At 37.6% G+C, this 19,050-nt stretch overlaps 1 protein-coding gene across 24 annotated transcripts; it reads left to right on the forward strand.

Moving 5' to 3' along the window:
• Positions 1-9,084: 9,084 nt before the first annotated feature.
• On the forward strand, positions 9,085-13,899 carry LOC117612936. 24 transcript variants are annotated; one of them, XR_004583613.1, is made up of 8 exons: positions 9,085-9,337; positions 9,439-9,515; positions 10,347-10,420; positions 11,172-11,269; positions 11,792-11,839; positions 12,887-12,943; positions 13,163-13,262; positions 13,550-13,899. XR_004583613.1 is itself a non-coding variant. In XM_034341565.1 (5 exons), exons 1-5 carry the CDS (start codon positions 9,156-9,158, stop codon positions 13,555-13,557), a joined length of 345 nt encoding a protein of 114 aa, XP_034197456.1. In that variant the 5' UTR covers positions 9,085-9,155; the 3' UTR covers positions 13,558-13,899. The 24 variants fall into 24 exon arrangements, 7 of the variants coding, with proteins under 7 accessions (XP_034197456.1, XP_034197457.1, XP_034197452.1 ...); XR_004583608.1 differs by having other exon boundaries at positions 12,887-13,262; XR_004583610.1 differs by lacking the exon at positions 13,163-13,262.
• The last annotated feature ends 5,151 nt before the right edge of the window (positions 13,900-19,050 follow it).

Here is a 19,050-nt window from a genome sequence, read left to right on the forward strand (position 1 = left end):
ATCGAGAGAGGGACCTACTGCTACAAGGTCATGCCCTTTGGGCTGAAGAACGCCGGAGCAACCTACCAGAGGCTCGTGAATAAGATCTTTAAGGAGAAGATTGGCAAAACTATGGAAGTCTATGTGGACGACATGCTGGTCAAAGCCCAAAACATGCAGATCACATCAAAAACCTCGCCGAGGCATTCAGCCTGCTCCGTCAGTATTGCATGAAGTTGAATCCAAGTAAATGCACGTTTGGTGTATCGTTCGGCCGATTCCTAGGATACCTAGTCACGCAACGAGGTATTGAGGCACACCCATACCAAATCAAAGCCATTCTCAAAAAAATCCGACACTGATAAATCCGATATCCAAAAATGCCGAATCCGAAATTCTGCAATTCTGATCCAAAAAAATTCCGAAGTTCTCCGAACCCATTCCGATTCGATTTTTCTAATTTTTTTTCTGAAAAATTCTGAGTTTCTAATTATAATTACATTATTTTTAATGTATAGGTCTTATATATGTTTCATTTCTTATTTGTTATATTTTAATACCCCACATACAAATATTCATATATATTAACATAGGCTCTGCCAAAAAAAATAATTGTTAAACATAGTAGTATATATCTTTAAGACTATATATTTTTGGCAAATGTACTTTCTTGAATATAACAAAAATGCATAGGGGTGCTTGTTGTATCCAAACGTACTACATATGTGATAACTGTAGGGAGTATCATACTATTCCATTTTTAAATTTTAAACTATCTTCATTTAAACATTTAGTTATAAAATTATTTTATACATGAAACACCACATACAAGATAAATATATTCATTGAGCTTGACAATTATAGTATTCCACAGTTGTCCAGAGCAAGACTAACAAATTGAATGCAAATTTAACACTCTTTACACATATAACATGTAAGCACAAACTACTTTGATTAAGAATGAACAAATAGTGTAGATTGTTGTATATATACATTCAAATAAGGGAGACTCTTGTAGGGCCCACTCTGTATTATATTTCACTAACCCAAACCGTCTATTTTGTAGATAAAAGATCATCTCGACAAAAAAAAAAAATTAAATCAATTGAATCCGATATCATTTGACCACTCAATTGAATTATACTATTTGTCAGCCAAATAACAAAACTCAAATTTTCATCTTCCATTATATATTTTCGTAACAAAAGGAAAATTAAGGCGTAGAGTCCTCAATCCTCTCTAAATCTGAAGTATTAAAACTGAAAGAGAACAAGCATTCAGTACCATTTTGTTGCACCTGCACAGATGTTTGTTTTCCCTTTTTTATTTTATTTTATTTTATTTATTTTTATTAATTCTGAATTTATTGAGATAAAAATGACTGACCAAACATTATCAATCATCCTTGAAAAAAGTTGGAATAATTTGTGGGATAAGTTTCCTGGGAAATTCAATTGATTTGGAGTGACAATGGATTCTCGAAGCCTCCTCTTCAATTATGCAAAAAACGACATACCCAGCCAAAAGTATATAGTTTTCTTTGGATTGTGTGGATTGACTCTAAAGATGTGCCAAGGGAGAGCTCTTGTAGTTGAGTCAATCTTAGATTGAGAGATGTTGGGAAAGCTAATGCAGATGTTGTGAAGAAATCTTGCCCACGTGATCGCAGGGGACTTCCTGCTCCAGAAGCCAACGTTGAGATTCAAGCCAGAGAAGAGACCGGGTTGTGGTACTAGGTAGTTGCAGCAGTCCAGCACAACAAAAAGAAAAACTTCAATTTTTTTTCTTTTATAAATAGCTTCACCCTCAGCAACTTTATCTACAAGTGTAGTTGGGTTACTTCTTTAAAGTTGTAGCTCGGCTTCTAAATTAAATTGAGATTTTTTTACATGCCTAGTATGACATTTAAATCTCTAAATATTTATTTGTGAGTTAAGGTCATTAAATTTTTTAAGTTCTAAAGAGTTCAAAACTTTGGAATCGGAAAATTTTGAAATTTTTGAAATTTTTGGAATCGGAATCGGAAGTAAATATTGGATTCCAAAAGGTTTTGGATTGGAATTGGAATGGTCATTTCCGATTCGATCCGGCCGAAACACAGGCCTACTTTCCACAGTGAAGGAAATACAAAGTCTGACGGGCAGAGTAGCGGCCCATAATCGATTCCTCTCGAGATCTACCGACAAGTGCAGACCATTCTTCAAAGCTTTGAAGAAAGGACAAAGAGACAAGCGGGATGAGGAATGCGGAGTAGCTTTTCAGAATCTAAAGATTTACCTCACTTCACCTTCGCTAAACCTTGCCAACCTAGAGACACGTGGCAGTTGCTCGTAGATGGAGCGTCGAACCAAAAAAGAGCTGGAGCATGTGTCGTCATCATCACCCTGGATGGAACCCTATTAGAGCAAGCTATCACGCTTGGCTTCCCGGCCTCAAACAACAAGGCAGAATACGAGGCATTGCTCGTTGGCATGTGCTTGATGAAGGAGCTATCAATCAAGAAGCTGGCCATCTACTCAGATTCCCAGTTGATCACGAATCAAGCCTCAAGTGGATACATGGTGAAGCACCCCAGGATGATCTTGTACCTTAACAAAGTCCAGGAGCTGTTGAAGGTGCTCCTCACCTTCATCATCCAACAAGTGCCCCGAGCAGAGAACGCGCACGCAGACACATGGGCAAGCCTAGAATCAGCGCTGGATAACCAGTTCAGATGCTCCATCCCTGTCAAACACCTTGATAGACCAAGCATTGAAGAAATGGAGCCGAACGACACTTGATGAATGGAAATCTACCAACAGACAAGTCCGAAGCTAGAAAGGTCTAGCAGAAGGCAGTAAGATACTACATGCAAGGCGACAAGCTCATCCGCAGATCGTACTTCGACCCTCATCTCACTTGCATAAAGTACCCTCAAATATTTGAGGTTCTCTGCAAAATTCATGATAGCGAGTGTGGCAACCACTCTGGGGGTAGGTCACTCGTCCAGAAGGCTCTAAACATAGGCTACTTCTGGCCTACCATATGCTACGACTCCACCGAAAAAAAGTTTCAACCAGGCGACCTTGTGCAAAGAAAGACCTTCATCACTGCATAAAGACAGTGTAACGACCCGATCCTAACATTAATAGTTAATTATTAATTTATTCTAGTAAAAGACCATTATAGCCCTACAATCTTTTATTAGGTTTTAAGTTGACTTTTTAATCGGGAAGGAATTTGGAAATTTGGGTAGTACCATTGCGTAGAGCTCGATGATACGAGTTCATAGACATGCGGCACGCCCAATTCCGAGTTGTAACGAAGGAGAAACGGTCTAGAAACGAAAAGGACGTAATGGGGATTTTTTTAATTGTTACTGTAGCAGACAGTACTGCAGCAATACCGTTGCTACAGTAATCGGGCTATTTTAAAATTTTCCTTTTTTCTTCTCCTTCTCCTTCTCCCTCCCATTGGAGAACAGCAGCCCCTCCCCTTTGTTACTGTTCATCCGAACAGTTTTTGGGCAGCCATCTCCTCCTCCGGCCACCCCAAGCGACGACATGGGTACCAAAAGAACCAGCACATTGTCCTCTACTAGCCTCACATCTCAGCCGCTGCCAACCGCCACCTGGATCGCCGGAAAAAGCAAGAAATTGGCCGGTTTTTACCCAAAATTTCCATCGCTCGTTTGGGCGATTCCGACCACCAATTGCTTCGATCCAGATATGGTTTTTCAACCTCTCGAACTGTTCTTGTTGCTAGTTGTGTTAGTTATGAGAAATGTCTGAGTTTTGGATGGTAAACAAGAGATTGAAAATATGTCAAATTTTCGGTAGAAGTCGAGCTTGGAATTCTTTGGATTTGGTTTAGAAGGGCTTTTTGGTTATTTGTGCCCGACACCCACCAGGTGTCAGACACGCACAGTGTTCGGCTCGGATTCCGAAGTGGAATTTGGGTCGGGTCGTTTCAATTGGTATCAGAGGTTAAATTCCTATAGACTTGGCACCTTGTGTGCGTCCTTGTTTTAGTGAATTATTGACGTTCTTTCATGTGGTCTTGTTTGTTGGCTTGGCTGAGTAAAAGATATCAGTAAGTGTTTGAAAAATTTGTTGAGGTTTTCATATGAAAAACATAATATGCAGGTTGAAAATAAACAATTCGAGAGGAACTATAACTGGAGACATAAATTTTTATGTCGAGGATTGGGGAAAGTAAAACTGGAGTTGTGGGTATGTTGGATTTGAGAGCTTAGATAGTGTTAGAGATTGCATCTAGTTTGGGGTGTTGTAGTAAGCATAGTTAAAAGTATACCATGGTAAAGGGGAGTGTTGTCTTAGGTCGTTTGACCATTTAATTTATTAGGATTAGCAAATGGTTTAGGGGCAAAGATGGGGTATTGTCACAAGGGAAGTGTTCGAGTCGGTAAAGCTGACAAAGAGAGTTGACTATTTAGGGTTGCAAGGTTAGTGAGTGGACCTTTGCTTTCATAAATGATTTTATGCAAAATTTATTATTTGATCTTGAATAAGTATTCAATAGATCGAGGGCTTTCTAGCATGTGTTGCTAAGATTAAGTATTTTATTTATTTGCTACCGAGTCAAGAATACTTAAATAATAGTGAAAATAAGAACTTTAGAAATCAGATAGGATGGCAGCAGAGATTTAAGATTTGAGGAGTTAGTTTTATTTTATCCCAAACCTTCAAGGAAGTTATATTTTCTTTAATCACCTTAGGTAACCAAGTATATTAAGTATTGTCTTCGGTTAAGTCAGCATGCTTGACTTTTGCCCCACGAGACTTAGGGATATTCGAACTGTGGGAGCAAGGAATGCAGCTCAGGTGGGCCTAGTGTCCCTTGAGTCTTGCGAGGAGGGTGGATCAGGCAAACCGAGGTGTTTTCTGAGTCCTGCAAGGGTACGTCACCACAGTGACACGAGGAATAGATAGTAATTAAGGGAGATTGAAGGAAATAAATAGGTATATCTAGGTGGTAGGTTGAACTTACTTCAATGTTTTCAGCATGATTAATGTTTGGTAAATTATGTGTAAATAGGAATACATGAGTTCAATACCTTATTATATGCTGCCGAGTTGAGAATGTTTTACATAATTTGGAAATAAGGACGGAGATAGTTTGTTGGACTTGATGGCAGTAGGATTTCAGGTTAACTAAGAGGTGGATTATAAATTCTAATTTTTTCAGGAAAATCATATTTTCTTAAAACCACCCTAAGTACCCTAGTATAATGGTTGCCTTCGGTTAGGTCAGCACATTTGATAGTTGCCCCACGAGTCTTAGGGATATCCGGACTGCGGGAGTGAGAAATGTGGATTCCTTGTATCCTGCGAGAAAGGCGGCTCATGTTGACCTTATGTCACCGAGACCTGCGAGGCCGTGTCACCAATGGTGATGCGAGGGAATTGACGGAAAATCAAGGAATTTTTGGAAATTAAAGGGGGTACACCTAGGTGGTAGATTAAAGTTGGTTTGAATGTTTTCAAGGAATTAATGTTTGACTAAGAGTATGATTGGCTCATAGATATAGATGTGAATGCGTGTTGTTCATGTTGAACCAATAGGAGGTCACATTGATTGTGGGGCCCTGAAATAGGAAACTTGTTGTTTGAGGTGATTAAGGTAAGAAAATCACAAATGGAAGCGTTTAGCTTTCAGAGGAAGATTAAGCATTATCTTAGCCATCAAAGGATGAAGGAGACTTCTCTTTTTCTGTTTGCTTAGTTAGAGCTTTTGATTTGGCTGTTAATAGAATTGTGACTTCTCTTGACTCCAGAGAGACTTGGATGTTGAAGTATTCAACAACTTTAAGCAATGTGAAACATTTGGAGGCAAAGGGATATATACAATATTGCATGAGATGGATGTTTATAGTGTGAGCCAACACCTTTCCCTAATTAGATTACGCTTTGATTGCATAATCTAAAATTTTCCTCATGCCGATTAGTTGCCTAGCCCCTTTGATTCTGAATGCAAGAGGTTCCAAATTGGTGTTTTCGAGCTGGAGTCAGTTTCAGCGAAGGCTTTAAATAGAGTGGTAGTTCTAGGAACCACTGTGGAGGTGGTACAGCTAGAGGTGCTGGGAGGCAGCTACAGCCAGTCGCTAGCAGGAGGAGTCGCCCCCAGTGCACCGTGAGTGGCAGGTATCATTCCGGGCCTCGTCAACAGGGTGGTATCATTGCGGACAGTCTGGGCATTTTCAGAGGGAGTGCCTGAAACTCCTCCAGGACAGAGCAATTACCACTAGGCTGACCCAGGGGACGGATGTACAGAGTGGTGCTCGGGGCGTATCACAGTTTGTTGGGGCCTCGTCCTGAGGTAGGGTCCAGACTATTGTAGCTAGCAGGGGTGGCAACCAACAGAGGGGACGTGGTGAACGTTACAAAGCTAAAGGCAGAGTGTATAACATGTCTCAGCAGGAGGTACAAGCGTCACCAGAGGTGATTATAGGTGTGAGATTCTCAGCTTTATGGAATGAGCTGATGATCTCTGTACCTACAGGAGATGTCTTTATGGTAGGCACAGTGTATAGAGACAACATGGTGTTAGTGGGGACCGTATTCCTAGAGACAGATTTGATTCTTCAAGATATGGTAGAATTGGATGTTATTATGGGCATGGATTGGTTGGCCAAGCACTGTGCCACAGTGGATTGTTTTTGAAAGGAGGTCATATTCCGTAGTCCTGAACGACCTGAGGTGACCTTTTATGGTAAGTGTAGAGTTCTTCCACTTTGCCTCATTTTGGCCATGACGGCGAGACGGTTGCTCAGAAAGGGGTATTCAGGATACTTAGCTCAGGTCATTGACTCCCGAGGTAATGGATTGAGGTTGGAGGATATTCCAGGGGTATGGGAATTTCCGGATGTGTTTCTTGAGGATCTTCCGGGGTTACCTCCTCACTAGGAGATCGAGTTTACTAGTGAGCTTGTTCCAAGAACAAATCCGATATATCAGGCACCGTATAGAATGGCACCAGCTGAGTTGAGGAAATTGAAGACAGTTATAGGAGCTGGTGGATAAGGTTTCATTCGACCCAGTTTTTCACCTTGGGGCGCTCCAGTTTTGTTGGTAAAGAAGAAGGATGGCGCCATGAGATTATATAATGATTACAGGCAGTTGAACAAGGTCACTATGCATAACAGATATCTGTTGCCTCGTATAAATAATTTGTTTGATCAGTTGAGGGGTGCCAAGGTATTCTCTAAGATTGATCTGGGGTCAGGTTATCATCAGGCTTGGATCAGAGGACTAGAGTCCTTAACAGCGAACAAATGTCGGGAGAGGTACTAGAGTCCCGGCATTTAAATTTGCGTTTTGGTGATATTCATATAGGGGATGATGTTGGCAAGGCTTAGAATGACATAATTTTGGCAGAAGCATGAGTTGGATATTTGCTTTGAGGATATTGAGATGCGATTGGTGAGCGAAGATCTGGAGGAGAATACTTGGGAACCCGAGTAGTAGATCCGGGCCTAGTACCCTCACCTTTTCGAGTGACAGATATGTAAATTTCGAGGATGAAATTTTTATAAGTTTGTAACGACCCGATCCTAAAATTAATAGTTAATTATTAATTTATTCTAGTAAAAGACCATTATACCCCTAGAATGCTTTATCAGATTTTAAGTTGACTTTTTAACTGGGAAGGAATTTGGTGATTTGGGTGGTACCATTGCGTAGAGCTCGAAGATAGACATGTGGCACGCCCAATTCCGAGTTGTAACGAAGGAGAAAAGGTCTAGAAATGAAAAGGACGTAATGGAGATTTTTAAAATTGTTACTGTAGCAAACAGTACCGTTACAGTACTGTTGCTACAGTAATCGTGCTGTTTTAAAAATTTCCTTTTTTCTTCTCCTTCTCCTTCTCCCTCCTATTGGAGAACAGCAGCCCCTCCTCTTTGTTACTATTCATCCGAACAGTTTTTGGGCAGCCATCTCCTCCTCTGGCCACCCCAATCGACAGCATGAGTACCAAAAGAACTAGCACGTTGTCCTCTACCAACCTCACATCTTAGCCACTGCCAACCGCTATCTGAATCGTCGAAAAAAGTAAGAAACTGGCCGGTTTTTACCCAAAATCTCCATTGCTCGTTTGGGCGATTCCGACCACCAATTGCTTCGATCCAGGTATGGTTTTTCAACCTCTCGAGCTATTCTTGCTGCTAGTTGTGTTGGTTAGGAGAAATTTCTGAGTTTTGGAAGGTAAACAAGCGATTGAAAATTTGCCGAATTTTCAGTAGAAGTCGAGCTTGGAATTCTTTGGAATTGGTTTAAAAGGGCTTTTTGGTTATTTGTGCCTGACACTCGCCAGGTGTCGGACACGCACAGGGTTCGGCACGGATTCCAAAGTGGAATTTGGGTCAGGTCGTTTCACAGGGGTTCAAAAAGATGAAACCCAATTGGGAAGGCCCTTACGTGATTAGCCGGTCCAGGGGAAAAGGAAGCTATACACTTGACACCATGGAAGAAAAAGAGATTCCACGACAATATAATGCCTACCACCTTAAAAGATATTATCCATGACGCTTCCTCTTACCTACTTAGTCCCCAATAGTTGACTGAGCCCTGCACATTTCTGAAGAAGAGAAGCAACTACTGCAAATTCCAGAATGTCACTACAAGAAAAAACCTTTTCAGCGACAAAATTTTTAGCGACCAACCCAAATTTGGTCGCTCAAAAAGGAAATTAGCAACAAACCTTTAGCAATTGGTCGCCAAAGGTTTCGTGGTATTAAGGCATCATCCAAGACATGAACAAAATGAATTGCTACCAAATTCTCAGGAAGGGCGACAAAATTTTTTCGTGGCTATGGTTGCAAGTGGCGACCAAAAATAATTTTGGTCGCCATTCATTGAATAGAGTGCGAGCGAAATTGAAAAAATTCTAGGCGACAAAAAAGTTGTGTAGCCAACGTCGTCGCAAAGCAAAAATGCGCTCTAATAATTTCGGGGTATTTGGCGACTATTGGTTTTGGTCGCAAATTATTGTGTGCTAAGAATTAAACCCATCAAAATGACGTCGTTTTGCATATGTTGGCATTTTGGCGACCAAATTATTTTGGGGCTAATTTGAGACTATAAAAATAAAAATTCCCCTTCACCAACACGCGTGTTATTTCCCTCATCCAGTTTGCATACCCACTCCCTTCATCTCGCATGCCCTAACCTGCTCTGATGCTGACAAAGCAATCTGCCACCGACGTCGGCCAAGCAGTCGTATGGACATACCTACTCTCATCCCCCAAGATTTCTGATGGCCTGAGTTATTTTCCATTGTCTCTGCCCCAGACCGTCTACCCTTCAGTTCTCCAGAATTTTCAGAATCTCTTTAGCCACAACCAAGCAGTGATTCAAAGGTATTTTCTCCTTTTGTTTATTCAACAATTGTTCTATAGTTATTTGATTTTGATTATTTCAAAATAAAATCTGTTTTTTTTTTTTTGGTCTTAATAATAAGGTCATTGCAACCCCCCAAACATTGAATTGACGAAGTCCTCCACTCACAACTTCCTTCATATGGTGCCTTTCTGTTAGGTATGAAGACCATTTGCTCTGTAGGATGTGCGTTTTAAGTTTTGGAGGAACATGGAAATATTTATTTGTCATCTAGATTTATTGAAAACTACTTCATACCATGTGGATTGGTTCTTAATGATAATGTTGCATGAAAGAAGGTTAAACAATTAAGGAACGAACAATTAAGGACTGACAAGTAACAAACTCGTACATGAGTGTTCTCCCAAGTATAGTAGACTTTTGAATTATTTAGAATCAGTTACGAGCCTTTGTGTAAGTGTCTTAATTTATTAGATGAGTTTGTAGTCAAATCTAATTGGATTTGCATATAATTGAAGTACAAAATTGGAAGTTGGAAGTAGGTCATGTGGGTGTGTATTCGTTTCAAGGTTTCTTTGCTTTTGTCTGTGAGATTATGCTTTATTTTAGTTATTCTTACTGGTTCTTTTTTTTTTTTTTTTTTGGGACAAAGGAGCTTATGCTTTTATTGTTTGGGAGAATTTAACTAGGAAAAATAATATTGTTGTTTTTGGATTATTAGTGAAACTTAAAGGGCGAAGTCATAGACTATTTTGAGTTTGAAGACTAATTTGGTCTCAAGCTCTCCCAAAATATCGTGTCTAACAAATTTTGTTATTTTTTGCAGTAGCCTATTTGAAACACTTTCTTTGATGAATAATTCATCTATCTCAAGCACCTGTGTGATGAGAGTCGCTGTCATAAAAGTTGAATGCTTCAATTTTTTTCTTGTCTTTTTTGTTTTGTTTCAGGGAATGATATATTAGTATGTTGCTCTGTTTGAGGCTTTGAGCCTTCTCTCTCTGTTTTTTGTGCTTTGTACATGTGCAGGATGATACTTAAGAGGGCTGTTAGCTTAAGCAATAATAATAGGCCACATCTCAGCATGTGTCTCATTCTCTAAGGTGGTTATTTCTTTCACCCATGTAATCAGATCTTCAGAGCCTGTTTTCTCAATTTTCTTTTCGTCGTTCCTAGGCAATTCATACACTTTACGGGTCTGGCTTTCAATCCTCCCTATTGTCTTCAGTTGTTCTCTAGCTGCAATTGATGGGGTGTCATTCAATTTCCAAGGCCTGTGGGGTGCTTTGATTAGCAATCTTGGGTGTGTGTTGAGGAATATTTACTCAAAATGCAGTTTTCAGAACTTCAAGGAAGTAGATGGGTTGAATTTGTATTGTTGGATCACTATACTTTCACTCCTCTATCTATTTCCTGTAGCTATTTGTGTAGGGTCTCAATGGGTTCAAGGGTATCACAGAGCTATTGCAACTATAGGAAAACCATCCACATTTTTGTTGAAGTGGCTTTTTGCTTAGCAATGGTAGAAGACTAAATGCCTAGTATGTGCTTAAGCAAACTTTGTCTTGGGCCTGAAAATATGATAAAGAATTATCTTCTAGACTTCTAGTTTTTCACTAGGATCATCCTCTCTTAGCTAGTGCTTTCACTTTTAAAGAATTTTTCATGTTATTTTATTTCAATTCAATCCTTTTTTTGTACATTTAGATCTCTTTTTTTTCTATTTGCATTGAAAATGTTAAAACTAATACTTGTTTATGGTTAATTGATATTAGTTCATGTTTGATTGGAAACTTATTCTAAGTATTACATAGGAAGAAGAATATAACAATTCTTGTAATGTAATCAAAACAGAAACGCTGCAAGGCCAATGCTTTGAACATAAAAAAGAAAGAGTTTGAGCATATAGGGGGTCACGTCCTTTCCTCAAACACATGGAAGCTGCTAAACAGGTTTATAATTTTATGTCACTTTCAATCCTTTTTTAGTTATTATATTGTAATAATTTCAAGTATTTCTAAATTTCTTTTGGTTGGAAAAATGTAAAAGGGTGAAAATCCTACATACATGCAAGTTTTTGACAACCCATGATTTTAGTGCTAACTATGTACCTGGCTTTAGCATCATATGAAGGCCTTATCCATTTCAGAAATTGAAATGCTTGTATATCTTGACAATGGTTTTTTATACTGAAAACTCAGTTTTATTTTTTTTATTTATACTGAAAGGCATTAATTTTTCTTTGAATTGGTTGGGTACGTAGATGTGGAATGGAATCACGTTTTGACAACCTCTCTCTCGCTCCTCTCTTTGATTGTGTAGTAGCGTTTTCCTCTGTTTTCCCTTTCTTTAATTGGTTGTGCTTTGTAATTCAATATTGCACTGTGGTCTTGTACATTTTGTCAATGACATATCAAATTGTCCATTTTTTTTATAGACACTTTTTGTATTTCTTTTAGAGTTGTGTTGTTCAGTGCAGGAGAAGCTGCGTAATTGTTGAAGCTGCCATTGTGGTTTTTGTGGTAAAAATTTCATAGTTGGTTATTCAATTTAAGCTCTGCCTTTATTTTTTTAAATTGTAGTTGGTCAATTCAGATTAATACTTTTTCAATATTAAATAGCAACATTTGTATGATTTAGTGTTTTGATGTTTAAAGCTGATAAGTGGTGTATTTTTAAAGATTTGGGTTGGTTGATGAAATCTGAGGTTATGCAGAAATCTGTGATCTTGTGTTATGTTCTGGACCAGAAGACCTAGTTCGAATTTATATTTTGATCTATGTTTTTTATAATTAGATATTTCAATGAGCATTTCAAAACTGGTTTCATACAAATTGGAGTTAAATTGGATTTTTGGCAAAATTTTAAAGTAGTTGTTATGTTGCAGGAAGCAGAAAACTCTGCAGCCCAGTCTGTTTTGGATTTTGTTTTGACATGCTTCCTTAACTTCGAATGCCATGAAATTTTGATGTGATGAAGTTTTATGTGTCTAGTTTTGATCTGGAAAGTTTCGCACTATTTCGACTCAAACTGATTTTTTAGTGAATTTCCCAAATTGAAGTGTTCCTGCCCAAATTGTTTAACAAATACGTATCCTGTCATCTATGATTTACTGCAAACTACTTCATACCCTTTTTGTTGAATTGTCTTTTTTCTTATCAATGTTTGAAGACGAAATTGAAGTGCCTAGAAAATGAGGAATGTTGGGCTATGTGCTTAAGCAAACTCTGTGTCTTGGGCTTGAAAATATGTTAAAGACTTCTAGTTTTTCACTAGGATCATCCTCTGTTAGCTTGTGTTTTCACTTTTAAAGAATTTTTCATGTTATTTTATCTGAATTCAATCTTCTTTTTCTACATTTAGATATCTTTTTATTTCAATTCTTCATTGTCTTCTAGTGGAAATTGAAAAAGTTGTCGTTCAGTGTTTCTATTTGCGTTGAAAACATTAAAACCAATGAGTGATTGCCTTATTTGGGTTTGTGGTTCTCTTTATCTTATAATGTGTTTAGAACAATGTCATTTAGGAGTCTAATTTTACTGAGGTAATATCCTGTTTTTGCATGTCAGATTATTTGAGGAGGTGGAAGGATTTGGTTTGTGGTTTTGGACAGAGGACCATTTGAGGTAAGAACCTCTTCTTCTCATTACACTCAGTTCTATTTGTTTTCTTATTAACAGATATGGTAGTTGTCAATGTCATTGTGGTGTTGTTTGTTTAAAGGTATTAAAATGACATACGTGTTTTGTATTATGTTGAGAAGTTATGCAACCCTTGTTGGTTAAGGTGTGGATTATACTTTGGATTTTATGATTTATGTTTTCTAATGGGTTTGTGCTATGCAGGATATTAGTCTTTACATTGGTTTCTCGGAATTGTTTTCCTTCATTTGTGGTTTCTCGGAATTGTTTTCCTTCATTTGTGGTATTTGTTATTATCACAAAGGTATGCTTTAGACAATTGATATTGAGAGGTATGAAAAATGAATTCAAATTTTATTAAGTTTGTTCAAATAACTTTCTTAAATATTGATGACTAGTGATCATTTTTCTTATGTAGATCCAAACTCTTTTTAATGGCTTATTTAGTTAAGATTCTGAATTTCAGCTTTTGGGCAAGATTTCTTGTAATTGTGTTGTCGAAAATTGTTTGTATATTTATATATTTAAATTTTCTTGGTTTTGGCATCTTCTTGACCATTGGCATTTCCTTGTTTTGTTTCTTTTGTAAAGGAAGATGATTGATGAGTTTGAGAAGATCAAGCAACAATTAGCAGTGTTTGGGAATTCCATGATATTAGACTACAGTCCCTATCCCACAGGTGTTAAAGATCATGACTACAAAACTTGGAATTACATAAGGCAACTACATGCATTTTTTTTTAGTCGAAACCTAGTCTTAGAGTGGGGAAATAATTATACAGAACTTGGGTTTACCAAGGGCAAGAATATATGGAGCTTGGCCTCCAGTCTTTGAGACTCTTCACTCGTTTATATCTACTATTTTTGGATATGTTATGTGTACTTGACTAACTAGTATGCTCTTGTGTAATTTTTAATGAGAGAAACTTTTATTCATGTCATTTTCTATTGATCTATTTACCTAAATTTATTCAAAATTACAATATGTTAATGAACAAAAGGTTAATATTACCACAAAACAGAATATAAATCAAATAATTAAAAACACCCAAAATATACAAATTTTAACGACCAACTAATTAGATAGTCACCAAAACCTATCGGCGACGAACCAATCTATTTGGTCGCCCAATCCATTCTTAGTTAGCGGCAAATTTTGGTATTTTCGTGGGAGCCCATCTTTATAGGCGACAAACTGATTAATTAAATGCGACGAAAGAAATTGGTCGCGTAAAGGATTTTAGCGACTAAAATTTATTTTCGTCGCCTTTAGTAGTTTGGTACTTTCAGCCATGAACCTTAAGCGACACTACTACAAAAAGTGAAAAAGACGACCAGAAAACAACGACGGTCTAAGTGAAACCCGTCGTGGTTTTTAAAAAGACGACGGTTCTAAAAACACCGTCGTGTAATACCACCTTAGACAACTAAAAATGGAGATTCAAATGGCTGTTCAAAAACAACGACGTACCTAATTAAATAACCGACGTCTATTTGAAACAGATTTCCGCAGAGTAAAATCAAAGCCAACAAAGAACGGCAGAAGTTATTAATCGACCGACGTAGAAAGTAAAGACGACGATTTCAATAAAAGCCGCCGTTTTTACTCATAAAATAACGCGACGAGGTTTTCGTATAAGACGCCGTATAATTACAAACAAATCCACGGCTTTAAAATACAAAATATCGCCGTATTAAATTAATTTACAACGACGGAAAATATAAATATATCGACGTCATTATCGTATAGTTCTACGACGTTATCTTTAAATCGTACTATAAAATTTAACGTCGTATTTATTCATTTTATACGTCGTACATTTAATTTAAACCGTCGTCTTAATAAGAATTTTTGTTAACAATTTTTTTCTTTGATTTTCTTATCCTACGTCGGTAGATCTACTTAATGACAAGAATTGAAATAACCACAACGGTTTATATAGAAAACCGCCGACATAACCAGATTTTTCTGAGATCCCAAGGGTTACGAAATCTTACCAGATGGAACTCTGTTCCACATCATAATCTTAACAGATGACACAGATTTGCAATCAGAGAGACAATTTTTTGGAAGTTGATGATGTGTGTGCTTTTGTGTATCTACAAATATTATACCTAACGTCGTTGCAAATTTGCAATCAGAGAGACAATTTTCAACGACGGTTATATTATACCTAACGACGTTTAAAAAACAAATCAACGTCGCTCAACAAATATATTACGTCGTCTTAGTCTTACTTAAGACGACGAAAAACGACGACAGTAATACAAAAACAGTCGTTGTTTTTATACTCTTATTTTTTTTAAATCTGTCATCCAAAAAAAGAAAATTTACATATTCCAGAACATTAATTTCCTTCATTTTAAATTTCTTTGATTTTCAGATTTCTTCATTCCAGCACATCTGATCTTCAGATTTCCCTGAGAAGCGAACTTTCCTTCGACAGCAGTGGAGGCCAGGCTTGCATCTCTTTTGATGGAAAGCAAGGAGTATTCAGAAGCACTAAGTGTCCTATCAGGCTTGATCAAGGAAGTGAGAAGGCTAGTTGACAAGCTTCTTCTTGTGGACATAGATTTGATGCGAGTAAGCTCAATTTCTCTTTGAGAAAGACATCCAAATTATTGTCTTTGAGATGTGAGAGACAGTGTCTCTGAGAGAGGAAGAACCTGGAACCCTAAATGTAAACCGAAAATGAATGAAAGCGACAAATTTATAGAATAAATTTTTAAAACCAACGGCGGTCCTTACAAAAAAACCGCCGTTTAAATTGTAAAATCAACGTCGGTAATGACCGACGTATATTACATAAATCCACGTCGGTAAATTAATAAAAACGACGTGTTAAATAATCTACCATGACGCGAGTTATTACTTATGTACTTTAATTTTTGAGTTTACTACGACGGTACCTACAACACTACGGTCGTATTTATTTACCACGTCCGAAGTTAAATTTACCGTCGTATTTTTTAATTTATACGTCGTAGTTATATGTAACCGCCGTATTATTTTTTTTGAAATGGTTTTATATGTAAGCAACTTTTCGTCTACCTGACTTACACATGCACTGTTTCCAAACCCGACTTAAACATGCACTGTTTCCAAACCCGATTAAAAATTTCAACTCCCAGAGAAAACTTTTCGTCTTTTTTCCTTGTCAGAGCACTGTCAGAGTATCTCATCGTCTTCCTCTCGTCTTCTTCGTCGTCTCTGAACTTAAAGATCGATCGCCTTCCTCTTGCTTTCGTTGCACGCAATAGGTAAGCTTTCATTTTCACTATTTTGGTTACTGTTTTGCATGCTCATACGCTTTTTGTTTGAAAAATCTTTTTACCTTTTTTCTGGCCAAAATCATTTTACTTCTTTCCAAGTTTGATAAAATATACAGATAAAGAGGGAAAGTTTCCAACTTTGAAGACAACTACCTCAACTAAATAAGACGACGGTAGCTTCTTATTTACTTGGTTAAATATGTAGACCACGACGGTTCGTCAGTCGTTCTAGCGTCGTCTGAAAATTGACAAAGTTGTTTTTAAAATTATAGTCTTTTTTTTTTATTTGCTTGTTTAATTGCAGGTTTGATTTCTCTGAACAATGGTTTTTGTTTTTTCCTAATTTGATAAAATATAAAGAAAAAGAAAGTAGGGTTGGTATCTAATATAGACGACAGTATATCTATTGTTTTACGTCGTGTGAATGTTAATACCACTACATGGTATTTTAGGGTTTTGGATCTACAATCAAACATTCACAGAGAAAGAAAGAAGGGTTTTGGATCCTTATATAGACGACGGTGTATTACTATTGACGTCGTGTGAACATAAATACCACCACGTTATATAAATAATGGTTTTAAACATTTATTACGTCTGAGATTATTTCATTGCGTCGTTTAAAATCATATCATATGTCGTATTTTATTAATAACCGTCGTTTGTGTTCTTAATCTTTTCCTGAAATATTTTCACTTGCAGTTTTGTCTGCTAAAATGGTTTCAACACCAAAGTAAGGATTCTGGCTCCAAGAAAAATGAAGGTAAGGAGCTTAAAATGGTAGCTCCTCAAGACAAGTCTTCAAAGAAGATGAAGTTTGCTTCATCATCTGCTGAGACAGAACCAACCAGCCAGACAACAATCTCTGATGATTCAAAGACTGGTCGAGGTATGAGCACAATGCCTCGTGTTGTGAAGAGAAAGCTTCAAAAACTGAGGCCAATTGTTGAGTACAATAAAAGGGGGAAAGGTATTGGCCAAGCACATAGTGAGATGCAGTCGCACATTGGTGTTTTGGCACGCTCCAGAGTTCCACTTGTGGACAAGAAATGGTCTCAAATCCCCAAGGATATAAAGGAGCAGATTTGGGAAGCAGCTGACATGGCTTTTGTGGTAGGTCAAGGGGGCAAGAACTCTGTTTTATCTTCTGCTGCCAAGAAATGGAAGGATTTCAAGTCTACACTAACGAGGCATTATATCCTTCCATACACCAATGACAAGGAGAAATTAAGCCAACCCCCCGAAACATATAAATTTATAGAGAAAGCACAATGGGATGCCTTTGTAGCTTCAAGGTTATCCAAAGATTTTGAGTCTGTGCATTCTCAACATGCACAGATTAGGGAGAAACTCGAGTACAATCATCGATTGTCTCGAAAAGGATATGCCGGATTGGAGGATCAATTGGAGGAAACCATGCCTGGGGTAGAAATTGATCGATCTACCTTATGGAAGAGAGCTAGACAAGACAAACATGGTAACATCCCCGATCCAAAGGTGGCAGAGAAAGCAAAATTAATTGTAAGCCTACTCACTCTGTTTTAAATTTTTATTAAACTGTGAATAATTCTTATTACGCCTTATGTTATATTTCGCGTCGTGTGAATGATATTACCACGTCGAAACTTTTTTAAAAACGTCGTTAAAGGTCTAAATCAGGAATCACTACTCTGTTTTCTTTAATTATAGCATAAGATGTCGGTGGTTCATTTTAGCGTCGTGTGAATGATATTACCACGTCGAAACTTTTTTAAAAACGTCGTTAAAGGTCTAAATAAGGAATCACTACTCTGTTTTCTGTAATTATAGCATAAGACGTCGGTGGTTTATTCATTTCGTCGTTTTAAAAAACTAACCACGTCGGTATAACTACCGTCGTGATAAATTATAATAACGCCGGTTTATATGTTATTGCGTCGTGTGAAATTATATAATACGTCGTTTGTATATAAATAACCGTCGTGTTTTTTTTGTTCTTACTTTTTTATATATCTTTGTTTTAGGATGAATTGCAAAAACAAGTCTCGGAAGGCAAAGTCAGTGTATATGGCAGCAATGATGTGCTGACCATGGCTTTGGGCCCCGAGCATCCCGGCAGAGTGAGAGGAGTAGGTGCTGGGATTTCCCCAAGGCAGTATTTCAATTTACCCAAACCACAGAGGGTTAGCTTTGACGACCGCTTGAAGGAGAGTTTAAGAGTTCTCCTTCAAGAAGAGACTAAAAAGATGGAGGCTAAGGCAAGGGAAGAGGCCTTAAGGATGGAGGCTAGAACAAAACAATTGGTAGAGGCTGAGAGGGAGCATTTCCTTAGTCAGCTTTCCCAATTAATTCCCAATTTTGATCCAAGCATGCTTAAACCAAGAATTAGCCAAAGTCCCAAAAATCCAATGTCCGACAAAGCAAGCTGCTCTGGAGGTGATGTGAGATCCCTACATTTTGAGGATGATACTGCCAAAAATGGGAAACATCAGGAAGATGAAGAGAAGGAAGAAGAAAAAAAAGATGAAGAGAAGGAAGAAGAAAAAAAAGATGAAGAGAAGGAAGAAGAAAAACAAGAAGAAAAGGAGAAAGAAGATGAAGAAAAGCATGACGACAAGGTATGTTCACATAACTTTGCCTTTTTTATTTGTTTTTCAAAATTTCAGACGTCGATATTTTTTTTTAAACCGTCGTTTGTTTACAACTTAGACGGCGGAATTTTTTTCTAAGACGTAATAAATTATTCACCACGACGGTTTTTTCACCGTCGTTTAAATTCTTTTCAGACGACGTTTTATTCCTTAAACCGTCGCTTTTATTGAATTACCACGTCATTTTTT

This window comes from Prunus dulcis, unplaced genomic scaffold, assembly GCF_902201215.1.
Source record: "Prunus dulcis unplaced genomic scaffold, ALMONDv2, whole genome shotgun sequence".
In the NCBI taxonomy this organism is placed as follows: Eukaryota; Viridiplantae; Streptophyta; class Magnoliopsida; order Rosales; family Rosaceae; genus Prunus; species Prunus dulcis.

Excerpts from the sequence above, each read along its gene's own strand:
- LOC117612936 (XM_034341560.1), top strand. The coding sequence starts at position 9,156 with ATGCTGACAAAGCAATCTGCCACCGACGTCGGCCAAGCAGTCGTATGG. Across the intron at positions 9,338-12,886 it reads AACCAAGCAGTGATTCAAAG|ATTATTTGAGGAGGTGGAAG; the intron begins GTATTTTCTCCT and ends TTTGCATGTCAG. Across the intron at positions 13,263-13,553 it reads TATTTGTTATTATCACAAAG|ATGATTGATGAGTTTGAGAA; the intron begins GTATGCTTTAGA and ends TTGTAAAGGAAG.